Genomic DNA, 16,281 nt, shown 5'->3' with positions numbered 1-16,281 from the left:
AATAAACAATGCCTGGCAATATTTAAAGCATCTTTATATTTTGTTGTGTAATGTTGTACAAAGGGTTTTGTACTGCAAAGAATTACAATCTTTCAGTAGAGAGCTTGCTTTCTGCCTCAGTTGTCCCTTTATTGCAGTGTATTAATAGACTATGGAAGCCCCTGCACTGTGCCTACCCCTGAGTGGGAATATGTTCTTGTGAATCTCTGGAGCACACCACTGACCTTGAGCGTACACATGGAGTGAACATGAGTTCTTTAAGGCCATGCTGAAAAAAAAGCAAATTATATTAATCTAGTTCATGTGTTATACAGGGATGCTGTTCAGGATTTCCTTCATGAAATATATTTTCTGCCTGATCATCCAGAATTGAAAGAAATCCAGAAGGTTCTACAAGAATACAGGAAAGTAAGCTACCATTATTCGCTGCATTTGGCTTAAATTTATTATCACGCATTTCCAAGAAACACACTTTACCAGTTTCTTTTTCTCCTAGTCATCTTGGGGGACACAGGGACAATGGGTATAGCTAGTACCACTAGAAGGCAGGACACAACAGAAGAAGAGAAACTGTCTCCTCCCCTACTGGCTATACCCCCAGCAGGCGGAGTTTAGCTCAGTTTTAGTTGTGTCCTCAGGTGGATAGTAATTTCTACCTGTTTATTATTTTTATTCTCTGTCAGCTATTGACACCAGGGGATGCCCAGGACCTCTACACTGAGTAGAGGAACCCCTTAGGCATCCTCCAGCGTGGGACTGTCTCCGTGATCTCAAGTGCTATAGCACAGACCATCCAGCCTGACTACCTTCTCCTTCATTGCAGGTGAAGAGGAAGCTGCCTGGAAGACAGAGGAGAGGGACCTACATACGTGAGTACTCACTCCCCTTCCCTCTCCGGGGTATACCTCTTTTCCCCAACTCTGGGATGGGTCTGGGTTCTGTCACCATGCTCCAGCCCTGCTCCCAGCAGCAACGCAGATAATACGGGTCCCCTAGGATAGAGGCGCCATTTTGGAAACGCTGCAAATCTCCTCAAGGGACACTGCTGCACGGCAGCGTGAAGTCAGCGGGGCACTAGTGGGTTGACAATCAGAGTTTGCACACAGGCGTCATTTTGGAAGCGCTGAGAACGCCATGGCGGGTCTCCCGGTCGATCCTAACATCCGCGCAAAAGCGGATCGCACCTCCACAGCAGTGATCCGCACTGGAGGGTGATTCTGGCGGGTGCTGCTGGTAGTGACAGCCACTCCGGAGCAGATTGCTTCTCCTCCCCTGACCTATAAGTCTGCAGTCCAGTGTCAAGCTGAGACAGTACCTCATAGAGACCTGTCTGATACTTAGGTCTCCCCTCACTATCACTGTCACTATGTCTGAGGCGCCTAGTGACAGCCCCCCCTGTTCCAGCTAAAATTTAAACAAGGGGAAGAGTTTCCTAGCCAGGTGCTGCAAACATTTAGAGGCACAATGACCCCCTATGTCGCAAGTGAAAAATAAAAAAAAAAAGAGCTGCATCTTACAGCTCTCAATCCCCAGAGGCTATTCCCCCTCAGGTAAACAAGGCTAATCAAGGGGAAACATCAATCCCTGACAGGGATACTCCCCCACAGATCCTCCCACCCCTGAGCGGACTTCACAGTTGGCCACTGGGATCCCAAAACTAGATTTTTCATTATATAAGCTATTTCCGGACTTCACAATCCAAGGGGAAGGGTCTCCAAATGTAGAGCTCCTTCTCCCTCTGATGAGGAGAGTGATTCCCCTCCCAGAGTTTCCTCACCAACTCCACCTGACAGTGGAGATGAATGTGATCGCTCTGAGGGAGAGCTGTCTTCAAATTCGGAACAGGAAGAGTCCCATACACTCTCATCACAGTAATGCCTCTAGGGAGAGGAGCCTTCCTGAATAGCTGAGTCATTAGAGTGCATGCTTTTGGTCCAAGACGTGGTCCAAATGGTTGTGGGTTCAATTTCCACCACTGCTAAGAAACTCTAACCGCCAAAGCTAAGTTTCCCTCCATCTCCAGGAACATTTTTTCTCCAAGCTCACTAACAAATAGTCACTCCCACTCTCAATGGACACACCAGTCTCCCGGCTTTCCAAGAATACAGCCCTCCCAGTCCCTGATGCCTCCTCCTTCATAGACTCAATGGACAAAAAATTGGAGAGCCTTTTATGATCAGTGTTCTCAGCCTGGGGTTATTCTCTACCTCCCATCTTAGCCATGACAGGGGTCAGCAGCTCTATGCAGTCTTGGTCTACTTCATCACTGCCATCACCTCTGGGGCACCTCTCCCGAGCTCTCCCAATGGGCTTCCCAGATCAAGGAAGCAAATGTTTTATCTTGTGTTGAGCTTCGCTAGTCGATGCTCAGGTCTTCAGTAGATCACTTGCAGTCGCGGCTCGCAGATCCCTCTGGATGGAATTATAGTCAGCGGGGTTTTTCTGCCATTCCCATTAAGGGCAAGCGTCTCTTTGGGTGTGACCAGGATAAGATCATCTGCCAAGCAACAGGACAAGAGTACCTTGCTACCACAACCCAAAGCATGTTCCTCCTTTTCGTAGGGTTTTTTTCGTGGCCCCCAGGCCAAGAATACAAGATAATTTCCTTCAAGACAGCCCTTCGCAGGCTGGGGATGCTTCAGAAGTAAGCAGGGATCACTCTGGCAGATCCATAAGCACCCTTCCAAGGCTGGGGACCAGACCACCTCGGCATGACAGTGTCCTGTCTCTAGCAGACACAAAGCTAATAGGGAGGAGATTAAGATCTTTTGCTGAGCAGGGTTTTCTCTTGTTCAAGACACTTGGATCCTTGAACTGGTGACTCAAGGCTATTACCTAGAGGTCTACTCCCTCCTGTCACATTGCTTTTCATGTCCAGACTGCCTCAACAGCCGGACAAATGATCAGCATTCCTAGACGTCATTCCAGCCTCCTCCTCGCAGAGGTGATCATAACCGTACCTGCTGGAGAATGTTTCAACGGTTATTACTCCAACCTCTTGTAGTACCCAAAAAGGACAGGTTGAACCAAACTGGTGCATCCTGACAACAGATGCAAGTCTCTCGGGCTGGGGAGCAGTTCTCGACAAGGGACATGGAAGTCAGAGGAGAGAAATCTACAGATCAACTACTCGATATTCCAATCCATCGGGGACTGCTCCATTGGCAGCTAGATTTGGCTAGTCAAGCGTTGAAGATTTAGTCAGACAATGCCACAGCGGTGGCATACATCAACACCAGGGAGGTACAAGAAGCAGAGGGTAGCTAAACTAGATAAAACTCATTTTTCAGTGGGCCGAAGCCCACCAAGTCCATCTGTCAGCCTTCCTCCGCAGGCTGTACCTGGGAACCGGGAGAGTGGTCTCTGAACGACGAAATCTTCAAGACTTGATGAATGGTGTGGGCATTCCGGAGGTGGACCTTATGGCAACCCAGCACAACCGAAAGGTGCCGGCCCTTCTGGCTCGGTACAGAGACCCCTTAGCGATAGACGTAGATGCTCTAACAGCCCCCTGGCTATTTCATCAGGTATACGCCTTTCCACCACTGCCACTCATTCCAAGGACCATCAAAAGGATGCAGCGAGAACTGACCACCCTCATCCTGATTGCGCCAAGGTGGCCTCGCTGGTCCTGGTTCAGACTTCCTCAACCTGTCGGTGGAAGATCCGTGAACCCTACCTCTGCTTCCAGATCTTCTCACTCAAGGGCCAGTCAGTTATCCAAACCCAGCCAGTCTCAACTTGAAGGAGCGGCTCTTGAGACTCAAATCCTGATTTAAAAAAAAAAAAAGGGATTCTCATAATATGTCGCACATACAATGTGCGCAGCCCGAAAACCAGTTTCAGTTATGACCTACCACAGGGTCTGGTTTACCTACCGTCAATATTTTGGACTTCGTCCAGGAGGGTCTCTCCATGGGATTGAGCTTAAGTTCCCTCAATTCACAAGTATCTGCGCTATCAGTACTTTTCCAGCGACGCCTAGCGCTACTACCTGATATAAAGACATTCATACAGGGGGGTTACTCATATAGCTCCCCCAGTACGAGCATCATTTACCATCTGGGACTTCACATTAGTGTTTGCGCACTACAGCACCCTTTTTTCGAGCCACTGGGATCCGTTCCTCTTCATTGGCTCACCTGGGAAACCGTTTTTCTCCTCAACGGGTCTCAAGAGTTTAGCGGTCTTTCATGCAAATTGCCCTACCTCGTCTTCCATCACGACAGGGCAGTCCTTCGCATGGTTCCATCTTTTTTGACGAAGGTCGTTTCTAATTGTCACCTAAACCAGGCAATAGTCATTCCGATGCTCTGCCATGCTCCAGCTAACCCTAAGGAAGTGGCTTGCACACTTTAGACCCTGTCCGGGCTCTAAAATTCTACTTACACAGAGTGTGAGACACCTGCAAGTCAAATTCACTATTGATTCTTCAATCTGGACCACACCAGAGAGCTCCAGCCACCAAGGTGACTGTCTACTGCTGAATAAACAAGCTATTCAAAGAGCCTATACGGCATAAGGACAGACGCCTCCAAACAACTCACAACTCACTCAACCAGGGGTGTGAGTACGCCCTGGGCGTTCCGAAACCAAACCTCAGCGGAACAGCTGTGTAAAGCAGCTACATGGACCTCGGTTACTCATTTCCAATTCTACCATTTCGATACCTTTGCCGCTTCTGACACTTGCCTTGACAGAAAGGTGCTTCAATCCGCTGTGGTTACTTCCACATAGGCCTCCTTCCCACCCGGGATTCATGGGACAGCTTTGGTATGTCCCCATTGTCCCTGTGTCCCCCAAGATGACTAGGAGAAAAGGAGATTTTGTGTACTCACCATTAAATCTCTTTCTCTTCTGTCACTTGGGGGAGACAGGGCTTCCCACCCTCGATCGTTTTTTCCATCAGACATTATGCGGTGTATGTGTTTAAAGTTGTACCCTTGTACGTTTAATGTTATTTTCCTGTTGACTTGGGTATAAAACTGAGCTAAGCTCCACCTGCTGGGGTTATAGCCAGTAGGGGAGGAGCCATTTTCTCTTCTTCTGTTGTGACCTGCCTCCTAGTGGTACTAGCTATACCCATTGTCCCTGTGTCCCCCAAGTGACAGAAGAGAAAGCGATTTAACAGCGAGTACACAAAATCTCCTTTTCTTTCTAGGAAACCACCAAAAGCACAGATCTGCAGACAGCCATGCAGCTGTCTATTCGAGCCATTCAGCATGAAAATGTGGATGTTCGCATGCATGCCCTTACTAGTCTGAAAGAAACACTCTACAAGAACCAGGTGCCAAGACATTAGCCTGTCAGTGATACTTACTGCCCCTTCTGTCACAACTGCTGTGGTCTCAGGAGCAGCAAGTCTTTAGTTGCAGTGTAAGGTTTAGTGCTCCAGTCATGGAGCAGAACTTTCAATGCCAAATGTACCTGCTTCCTACTATACATCTTCTTTGCGTTTTTTTTTTTTTTTTACTGCTTAAGTGATAGTGTGTAATGTGATTGCTTGTATCATTGTAGGCTAAACTGTTGCAGTATTCAACAGACAGTGAAACTGTAGAACCAGTTATCTCCCAGCTGGTAACAGTTCTCTTAATTGGATGCCAAGATGCCAATCCACAAGCCCGTCTATTTTGTGGTGAATGCCTTGGCCAACTTGGAGCCATTGATCCTGGGAGATTGGATTTCTCACCCAGTGAAACACAAGGGAAAGGTTTTACTTTTGTTGTAAGTATAGAGCTTTAACAATTTTAGGCAAAACAATAAAAAGAAACAAAACAGTATGTATGCTTTGGTTACGATAGATATATTGGTATGTTGGGAATAATGCATACATGAAAATTGTTAGATTTTTGTAATTTTTTTTTCTTTTTCTTTGGTTACTAGTCAGGAGTTGAAGATTCAGACTTTGCCTATGAGTTGCTCACAGAGCAAACTAGAGCATTTCTTGCCTATGCTGATAATGTCCGCGCCCAGGACTCTGCTGCCTATGCTATACAGGTAAGGAAATATGTGCAACTCACTTTGACTATTAATTGTGATACATGTGACTTGTCTGCAAACTGGTAAAGGCAAAACTTGGTGACCTGTTTACAGACAACATGTACAGTGTGTGATGCAAATAAAATCTCTCTTCAGTCAAAGTATTTGTTCTAGGGATGCACCGAATCCACTATTGGGGATTCGGCCGAATCCTTTGCGAAAGATTCCACTGAACCGAATCCGAATTTGCATATGCATATTAGAGGTGGAAAGAAAAAAGTGGAAAAAGAATGTTTTACTTCCTTGTTTTGAGACGAAAAGTCATGTGATTTCCCTTCCCACGCCTAATTTACATATGCAAATTCGGTTTCGGTTCGGCCTCACACAAGGACATATTTATATGTATGTAAAAATAGTGTGAAAGCTGCACTCCCTTAAAGCTGGGTGCCCAGAACCAAAAAAAATGTAATACATACAATGAAGGTTTCATATTTTCATATTTCTCAACGTGCTTTATTCCATAAATTACACCAACATTTTGGCTTTAAAAGGCCACAAGCAGGGGCTGAAACTTTGTAATGTATGGAATAAATTGCTTTGAGAAATACACAAATTTGGAGCACACAAATTACTTTGTTTTTATCAATATCTCAACCTTAAGGAATGTGTGATGCAATTTTAGGAGCTTCTCTCTATCTTCGAGTGCAAAGAAGGAAGGACTGATTGTCCTGGGCGTAGGCTGTGGAGGAGATTCCCAGAACATGTTCAAGAAATATTGGAGCCACATCTTAATACTAGGTATGAATCAATATTATGTTTTCTGTGTGCTGTTCACTCACCCTGATATTTGCACTATTTGTAGTTTACTCCATTCCTCTGTTTAATATCCTGTCATTTGTACATTGCATTCAATATTTTCATTAATCTTAGAAGCATCCATACAACAGTGCCACACAATAACATGGGGTGTGATAAGAGATACAGGCATGAGATCTTTTATCCAGAATGATTAGGGCCTAGGGTGTTCTAGATAAGGGTGTATTTCTCCTAGTCAGCTTGGGGGACACAGGGACAGTGGGGGTATAGCTAGAGAGTAGGCTGCCGCAAGACAAGGGAAGAGCTCCTACCGTATGGTGATTATTTCTACACTCCCCTGGCTCTCCCCGGTATTTTTTCCCACCTGGCTAAGAGATGCTCTGCTGCCTTCCACTACCCTGCTCTCCCTGGTTACCTGAGACAGGAGGCTCCGAGGGGGTGCCTCGGATGCCATTAGGTGCAAGCACCTCTCCGTTGGTAGGCTTTCTCTGGCGGGACTCCCGAGGGGACAGCGTGCACTTCTCCTGTCTTAGAAGTGATGATTCAAGCACATTACTGCAGCTGGGGCAAGGGGTCAGCTACTGCCATTACATTAGCAGCACATTTTTACTGCATCCTACTGTGCAGGTCAGTGCTGTTTTTCTCCTGACTCCACCCAAAGCAGGCAAGGATTTAGCTCAGCCCATACCAGGTAGGGGCCTGCTCTACTGCATACAGGTGGGCCTTGTAGCGTCACGACACACCACCATGTCTGAAGGGAACAGTGACAGGGGACAGTGAGCACCTGCAACAGTTAAATTCTTAGCCTGTGCCAAATGCCGCAAATGGCTGCCCTCAGGGCACAAAGACCCCCTTTGTGTTAAGTGTAAAGCACAGAACCTTCTGAACCTACTCCACCCCAGATGAATCAGCCTTCCCAGGGGGAACCTTCTGCTCCTAACAGAGACAACCAGTCACTCAGTAATCCTCCTACCCCAGAGTGGGCAGCAAAATTAGCCACAGGGATCCTGAAGCTAGCGCACTCATTGGACAAGCTCCTATCCAATCCTAAGGCAAGGGCTTCCAGGTGCAGGGCACCATCTCCATCGGAGGAGGAAAGTGACACCCCTCCCAGACACTCTTCTCCACTCTCCACCACCACCAGATTCGGGGGATGACTGTGATCGCTCTGAGGGTGAACTATCTTCAGATCACGAAGAGGAGGAGTCACCCAGACAGTAGATTCCCTTCTCTTGATCACCTTCATCTTCAGGAACCAGAAGTCTCATCTGAGTCCTCTCAAGTAATTTTTAAATGTCAAAGCAAGGTGTCACTAGTGTTCCCTTCCCACTCGCAGCTTGACCAGATCATTCAACAAGAGTGGGACAAACCGGATAGACATTTTCAAGTGAATTGTCACTTCCTGAAGCTATATCCTTTTCTAGCTGAGCTTACAGAAAAATTGTCATCCCCACCGTCAGTGTATGCACCAGTATCCCGACTTTCTAAGAATACAGCCCTTCGAGTTCCCAATGTGTCTTCCTTCAGGGACTCTATGGACAAAAAGTTAGAGAGCCTCCTACACTCTGTGTTCTCAGCCTCAGGTACTTCTCTTCGCTCGGTTAAAGCCATGGGCATGGATTAGGAGGGCTGTCCAATCCTGCGACTCTCTCCTCAACGCTATCACTTCCAGAGTTCCTCACCATGAGCTTTCTCAATGGGCATCCCAGTTCAAGGAAGCAAATGATTACCTGTGTAAGGCTTTGACACAGCACAAGTGATCAGCAGATCATCAGCGCTTTCAGTGGCGTCTCGCAGGTCCCTTTGGATGAAACTATGGTTGGCAGACCTCTCTTCCACTAAATTCTTGACGCCAATCCCCTTCAAGGGAAAGCTACTATTTGGCCCCGACTTGGACAAAATCATCAGTCAAGCCACAGGGGGGTAAGAGTACTTTCTCTGTCGTCTTAGGGGGACACAGGGACCGATGGGGTTAAGCTCCATCCTCCAGGAGGCAGGACACTTGAAGTAATTAAAGGGGCGTGGCCAACGGGCTTTACCCCTCACACTGTACATTCCTATTCAGTTTTTTAAGTGTCCTGCTACCGGGAGGCTGGATCTGCGTTTGACGCTACGTTCAGCTCTGTCTGATACCCGGGGTGAGGCCGAAAAAGCAGGGTTACCTGTTTTTTGTATGGCAGCCCCCTACGTGGTGATACACACCGGGGTCATTCTCTAGCATAAAGCTATACAGACCACCTAGACGTTGCCTGTACTGCAGAAACCAGTACAGAGGGTCTAGCCGGTGTGGGGGGAAAGGTAAGTGGCATTTTACCTGTTAACAGGAACGTTGCCTAACCTTGGTTTCCCCCCCATTGCCCCCCCCCTCCACTTCCCCCCCCCCTGACCTCCACCGACGCTGCCCTTCTGGGGTGCTGGCCACAGTATCCGCTCTATTGCCTGTGTGTGTTGGGCGCATGGTCCGTCTTCTGTGTCAGAGGATGGAAGCGCTGGTTGTGCACTTACTTGCGCTGAGCCGGGAGCGCCTGAGAGTGGAACGCATATGCGTTCCACCTTCTGATTCTCCGGCGGCCATCTTTTTTCGGCGCGAATTAACGCGCTGGTGCGCATGCGCGCACGTATTGGAACGCATACATGCGTTCCAGGCGGCCATTTTATAGCATACAGCGCAACGATAAGCACGCTACTGACAGGCTCTCCAAGAGAAACACTTTCTGTGATCTACTGGCGATACCCCACACACTATACCTTTATATATAACATGGCAGAAGGTAGGCCAGTGGGAATATTCACGAGGTCGGGGGGGAAGGCCCTACTTCAGCACAGGTGAGATACCTTGCTTGTACAAATTGTCAGAATAAGTTTTCAGGGGGCCAGGGGGAGTCGCTGTGCAGGTCTTGCACGCAGGGGCAGGGTGCAGCCAGCGCCTCAGGGAGTATTCCACCGGCACAAGTGGAAAATTCTCCTAGAAGTGACACAGAGGAACCAAATCCTAGAGTTCCAGTTGAACCTCCGCCCCCTCTATGGGCTGTTCAATTGTCCCAATCCCTAGCATCTCTACAGGGGTTACCTGCCATTGCAGACAACCTAGGAAAGGCTCTAGTCAGACTTAGTCACAAATCCAGTACTAAACGCAAACGGTCAGATGACACAAAAGATGATGATGCCAATTCTACTAGATCTGATGAGTCATCTCCTGAGCGACAATTATTTCATTCTGAAGGTGAAATTGATTCTTCTGGGGCTTCTTCTATGGGTGAGGAAGACTATCAGGATGAGGGCAGAGACCGTGAAAATTTACACGATGTAGACAATATTATCAAGGGCGTGCTTGAGGTACTGAATATTTCTCAAAAGCCCAAACAGACTGATAACGCACCTACGCTATTTAAAAGACAGCATAAATCAACAGTATGCTTTCCAGATAATGAGCAATTACAGAGTTTGATTCAGGAGGAGTGGAATTCCCCCGAACATAAATTTCAAGCTACCAAAAAATTCTCAAAGTCATATCCATTCCCAAAGGAATTGGTGGAAAAATGGTCTAACCCACCGGCAGTTGATGCTCCAGTGTCTAGACTTTCAAAATCCACCACTCTTCCAGTCACTGACTCGGCAGCATTCAAAGACCCTTCGGACAGAAGGCTCGAAGGTTTTCTAAGGGCAATTTACACCTCTGCAGGGTCGACGTTGCGTCCCTGTTTGGCATCAGCATGGGTGTCCAGAGCTATTCAAGCATGGTCTGAGGGCCTAATTAAGGACATTCAGAATGGAACGTCCAGACAAGAATTGTTAACCTCTGCTCAAGCCATAGCTGAGGCCTCTAGTTATCTCTGTGATACCACTTTGGATACATCTCAAATCACGGCGCGCACTTCAGCTTTATCCATTGCAGCACGCAGAACACTGTGGCTCAAAAATTGGTCTGCGGACCTTAGTTCCAAAAAGTCATTAAGTTCACTGCCCTTTAAAGGTCAACGTCTTTTTGGAGAAGAGCTGGAAAAGATCATCTCGCAAGCAACAGGGGGCAAGAGCACTTTCCTACCACAAGCCAAAAGCAGAGCGGCCGCTTCACATAGAAAGGGGAAATTTTTTCGTGGCCACAGCGGCAGATATACAAGACGTAACAGTTCCCCTCAAAGATCTCACTTTCGACCTAAATCCAACGATAAAGGTCGGCCAACCTGGAAGACCAATAGACCTCACAACAAGCCCTCAGGAGATAAGCCCACGTCAGTCTGACGGGGCATTCCCTCCGGAATCGTTGGACTGGATAGGGGGCAAGTTACTTCGATTCCGGGAGGAATGGACCCGGCATTCTACGGATGCTTGGGTCAAAGAAATTGTGACGGAAGGATATCATCTAGACTTCACAACTGTTCCACCCAGGAGGTTCCTCATGTCCAGAGTACCCCACAACCCTCAGAAGGCAAAAGCCTTTCTACAGTGTATAGACAAGATGGAGAGATCCGGAGTTGTAGTTCCAGTACCCTACACGGAGAGATTCTCAGGGTTTTACTCCAACCTGTTTACAGTACCAAAGAAGGATGGGGGACTACGGCCAGTACTAGATCTCAAGGGTCTCAACAAATTCATTCGGTCGATACGCTTCAAGATGGAAACGTTGAGGTCGGTAATTCGGGGGATGGAACAGGGTCAACTGATGATGTCCTTAGACATCAAAGATGCCTACCTACATGTACCGATTTGGCCTCCTCATCAATGTTATCTCCGATTCGCATTCTAAAACAAGCACTATCAGTTCGTGGCGCTTCCGTTCGGACTATCGTCCGCCCCCAGAGTGTTCACGAAGTTAATGGCTGTAACAGCGGCCACGTTGAGGCTACAAGGGATTTCAGTGACCCCCTACTTGGACGACCTCCTCCTGAAGGCCAGATCAGAGATGAGGGCCAAGGAGGATTTACAGAAGGCGGTACAGTTGTTACAGGACTTCGGATGGACCATCAACTGGTCGAAGTCCAATCCCCACCCCAGCCACAACATGTTGTTTCTGGGTCTGGAATTCAACACGATTTCGCAGACTGTAAGTCTACCCGCAGAAAAACAGATCAGGATCAGGGATCAGGTGTGGTCACTCTTATCCAGCCAATGGATAACGGTGCACAGGGCAATGCAAGTTTTAGGGACGATGGTGTCGGCCATCGAGGCGGTTCCTTTCGCACAAATACACCTTCGACCGCTTCAAGCAAGCATTCTTACTTCATGGAAAGGGGGTCCGCTATCTCGACTCCTTTCATTATCACAACCGACAAAGAAAGCATTGCGGTGGTGGCTGAGTCCGAAGAACCTAGCAGTAGGTCAATCCTGGGCAACCCCGAACTGGGTTGTGATATCAACGGATGCCAGTCTTCAGGGATGGGGTGCGACTTGCTACAATCAGTCAGCACAAGGTCTATGGTCTCCCGAGGAATCCAGACTACCGATAAATATCCTAGAACTAAGAGCAGTAAAGCTAGCCCTAGCTCAATGGACGAGACAGCTTGCAGAAAAACCAATACGCATTCAAAGCGACAACGCTACAACGGTAGCGTACATAAACCGTCAGGGAGGCACGAGAAGTCGGGCAGCACTGACGGAAGCAAGACAAATTCTACACTGGGCAGAGATCAATTCAGTACAGCTATCTGCAATTCACATTCCGGGAATATCCAATACAAAGGCAGACTTCCTCAGTCGAAATCATCTGGATCCAGGGGAATGGGAACTACACCCAGAAGTGTTCGATCAACTCACGAATCAATGGGGCATTCCCAGCATAGACCTAATGGCTTCCAGAAGCAACCGAAAAGTAACAAGGTTTTTCGCCCGCTACAGGGATCCGTTGGCACTGGGGGTGGATGCCATGACCCAGCACTGGAATTTCAATCTAGCTTATGTATTCCCTCCACTTCCTATGCTACCGAGAGTGCTCAAAAGATCAAACAATCTCAATTGACGGTAATTGTGGTAGCACCATACTGGCCTCGGAGAACGTGGTTCACCGATCTACGGGAAATGTCAATCGCTCAGCCAGTTCGGCTGGAGTCCAGACCAGATCTTCTGCAGCAGGGGCCCATAACACACCACAACCCCGGACTGTTCTCTTTGACGGGATGGCTGTTGAGATTTCCATCTGGAAGAGCCAAGGATTAGATGAAGAGGTCATACCTACCATGTTGAAGGCTAGAAAAGCATCTTCGTCCAGGTCTTACCACAGAGTTTGGCACTCGTACTACAATTGGTGTAAGGAGTCAGACTTTCCTTTCCTTGAACTACAGTTACCACGAATACTTTCCTTTCGGCAACAAGGTTTAAAAATGGGCCTCAAGCTTAGCTCCTTAAAGGTTCAAGTGTCGGCTCTGTCAATCCTCTTTCAATCTCGCCTAGCGAATGAAGATATTATACGCACGTTTCTGCAAGGAGTGGCACACATCATGCCACCATTCCGCCCACCCGTGGCAGGCTGGGACCTCAATCTAGTGCTGGAAGCATTGCTCGATCCACCGTTTGAACCATTAAGTTCAGTCTCTGATACATGGATTACTTATAAGGTGGTTTTTCTGGTGGCAATTTCATCTACTAGAAGAGTATCGGAACTCAGCGCCCTTTCATGTGAACCTCCATACTTGATATTCCATAAAGATAAAGCTGTTCTCAGAACGATACCGACGTTCTTGCCCAAGGTTGTTTCTGCATTTCATGTGAACCAAGAAATCGTAGTTCCTTCTCTCTGTCCAGATCCGAAGAATGATAAGGAACGCCGACTACATAAGTTAGATGTTGTCAGAGCATTGCGATGGTATATTGATCGTTCCAAATCCTTTCGGAAATCCCCTGCTCTGTTCGTTCTTCCATCTGGTCCCCGCAGGGGTCAGCCAGCTTCTAAGTCGGTCTTGTCTAGATGGATCAGAGAATCGATTAAGCAAGCTTATTCTGCAAAAGGAAAACCTCCTCCAGAGGGACTCAGGGCTCACTCTACCAGAGCGGTGGGTGCTTCCTGGGCATGGCGTAACTCAGCTTCCTTAGAGCAAATCTGTAAGGCGGCTACCTGGTCCTCTACTCATACATTTGCCAAATTTTACAAAGTCGACACATATTCTTCCGCCGAAGCTTCTCTTGGACGGATGGTGTTGCAATCCGTAATCAAATAAATTCATATATGTATATACAGCTCGCTCCCACCCTGCTGTTGTTGGGACTGCTTTGTTAAGTCCCCATCGGTCCCTGTGTCCCCCTAAGACGACAGAGAAAACAGGATTTTTGTTACTCACCGTTAAATCTGTTTCTCTGTAGTCGAAAGGGGGACACAGGGCTTCCCGCCTCGGCGAGCTGGTGACCGCTTGGTCACGTTTGAATAGTTCCTTGGTTTACTTTCTGTCTGTTGATAGTTTAAATACTTACGTTAGCAGCTTTGGAACAAACTGAATAGGAATGTACAGTGTGAGGGGTAAAGCCCGTTGGCCACGCCCCTTTAATTACGTCAAGTGTCCTGCCTCCTGGAGGATGGAGCTTAACCCCATCGGTCCCTGTGTCCCCCTTTCGACTACAGAGAAACAGATTTAACGGTGAGTAACAAAAATCCTGTTTTACTACCCCAACCTAAAGCACGCTCCTCAAGGTCTTTCCCACCAAGACAGTCCTTTGCGTCACAAGGAAGCTTCGGAGGGAAACAAAGACCAACTTGGCAAAACGAAAGCACACTTCCAAGACTGCGGACAAGCCTAATGTCGGTGACGGTGTCACTCTAGGCAAGACGCCAATAGGGGGAGTCTACGCCTTTTTGCTAATGAGTGGCTCACACTCACTCAGGATTCCTGGGTTCAAAAAGTTGTCACTCAACGTTATCACCTAGAGTTCTCTGCATTTCCCCCACCCCATCGTTTCTTCATGTCCAGACTCCCCGAGGAGCCAACCAAGCGCACAGCATTCCAATCCATCATTTCCAGCCTGCTCCTAGCAGAGGTATTCACCTTGGTACCTCACAAAGAGCAATTCAAGGGATACTACTCAAATCTCTTTGTAGTACCCAAAAAGGATGGGTCAGTCTGCCCTATACTGGACCTCAAGGAGCTGAACAAATTTATTTGCCCACGAAAATTCAAGATGGAATCCCTCCGATCAGTCATCTCAGCATTGTCCCCAGGGCAATTCCTGATTTCCCTCGACATAAAGGATGTGTACCTACACGTACCCATTTTCCCTCTGTATCAGAAATACTTGAGGTTTGCCTTCTAAAATCAACACTATCAATTCACAAGCCTTCTCTTCGGCCTAACATCTGCACCCCGGGTCTTCCCCAATATCATGGCTGCAGCCACATCGGTGATCCGCAACTCAGAAATATCCATCATCCCATACTTGGACGATCTCCTGATCAAGGCACCTTCCTTTTCAGAGGCCCAACGGTTGCTCAATGTAACCATGGATATACTACAGGAACTTGGCTGGGTCCTAAACCTGAAAAAGTCATCCCTGATGCCCAGCCAATCCATGCTATTCCTCGGGATGCAGTTCAACACACTGACACAGCGGATCTACATTCCTCTGGAGAAGGTACTTCACCTTCAAGCGCGGGTAAAATCTCTCCTTCAGAAGCCACTACACACAACCAAGTTCCGCATGAAGGTACTCGGGTCATGGTCTCCACCATAGAAGCATTGCCATTCTCCCAATACCACCTCAGGGAGCTCCAGTGGAACATTCACGCCACCTTGAGATGGAAATCCTACTCCAAGAGATTTGCCTGTCTCATCGGACACGGGCATCCCTCCTCTGGTGGTTACAATCCACCCACCTTACCGTGGGAAGACGGCTAGGAGAACCACATTGGCACATCCTAACAACAATAAAGCTCATATTCCAAAGGACTGAAACACATCTACAACCATCTACATTCCTGGGTTACTAAACTGGGAAGCAGACTTCCTAAGCCGGCAGTCGCTGGCACTGGCAAGTGGTCACTGAAGGACGAAATCTTTCTCAAATTGACAAAATGATGGGGCGTTCTGGAAGTGGACCTTATGGCAACTCGGCACAACCGAAAGGTGCTGGCCTTCCTTGCCCGCTTCAGGGACCCCCTAGCCATAGACGATGCACTTAGGCCTCATTTCCCACCCTGGCTGTTAGTGGATGATAAGACCTCTGATTCAGCAACAGCTCTGCTTTCCTCCCCAGAAAAAATATAATCTGCTGGGTGTGGTTAAAAAAAATTTACTGTTTCTCCCACAATGCTGGTCATAATAGATTTTACAGTAGCTGACAGGACTGTGGGCAGCATGCAGTCCTACCAGCTTTTGTAAAGATTAGTCTATCACAGGGAAAGAGGTGGGGGTGAGAAAAGAGCCAGAAAAAATGCCAGGCAATGCGCCTTGCAAAACCCATCTGGGGAGAACACTGATCTCTAGAACAGCAAATGAGATCTCTCACTCACAGCAACTCCATTCTCAAATGCATCCATTTTTATATAATGGGTGTGTTTTGTATGTT

At 47.8% G+C, this 16,281-nt stretch overlaps 1 protein-coding gene across 4 annotated transcripts in view; it reads left to right on the top strand.

Moving 5' to 3' along the window:
* Positions 1 to 16,281, top strand: part of atr.L (ATR serine/threonine kinase L homeolog) — a 67,453-nt gene that overhangs the window by 24,266 nt on the left and 26,906 nt on the right. For all 4 annotated transcript variants that reach the window (NM_001088580.1, XM_018261723.2, XM_018261724.2 and 1 more), the window contains 5 exon segments: positions 315 to 408; positions 5,162 to 5,287; positions 5,518 to 5,724; positions 5,884 to 5,997; positions 6,662 to 6,777. In NM_001088580.1, coding sequence (NP_001082049.1) covers positions 315 to 408; positions 5,162 to 5,287; positions 5,518 to 5,724; positions 5,884 to 5,997; positions 6,662 to 6,777 — 657 coding nt within the window.

This window comes from Xenopus laevis, chromosome 5L (assembly GCF_017654675.1).
Source record: "Xenopus laevis strain J_2021 chromosome 5L, Xenopus_laevis_v10.1, whole genome shotgun sequence".
Classification (NCBI taxonomy): Eukaryota; Metazoa; Chordata; class Amphibia; order Anura; family Pipidae; genus Xenopus; species Xenopus laevis.
The sequence above is the reverse complement of the archived record's forward strand: the minus strand, read 5'-3'. Positions and strand labels throughout refer to the sequence as shown.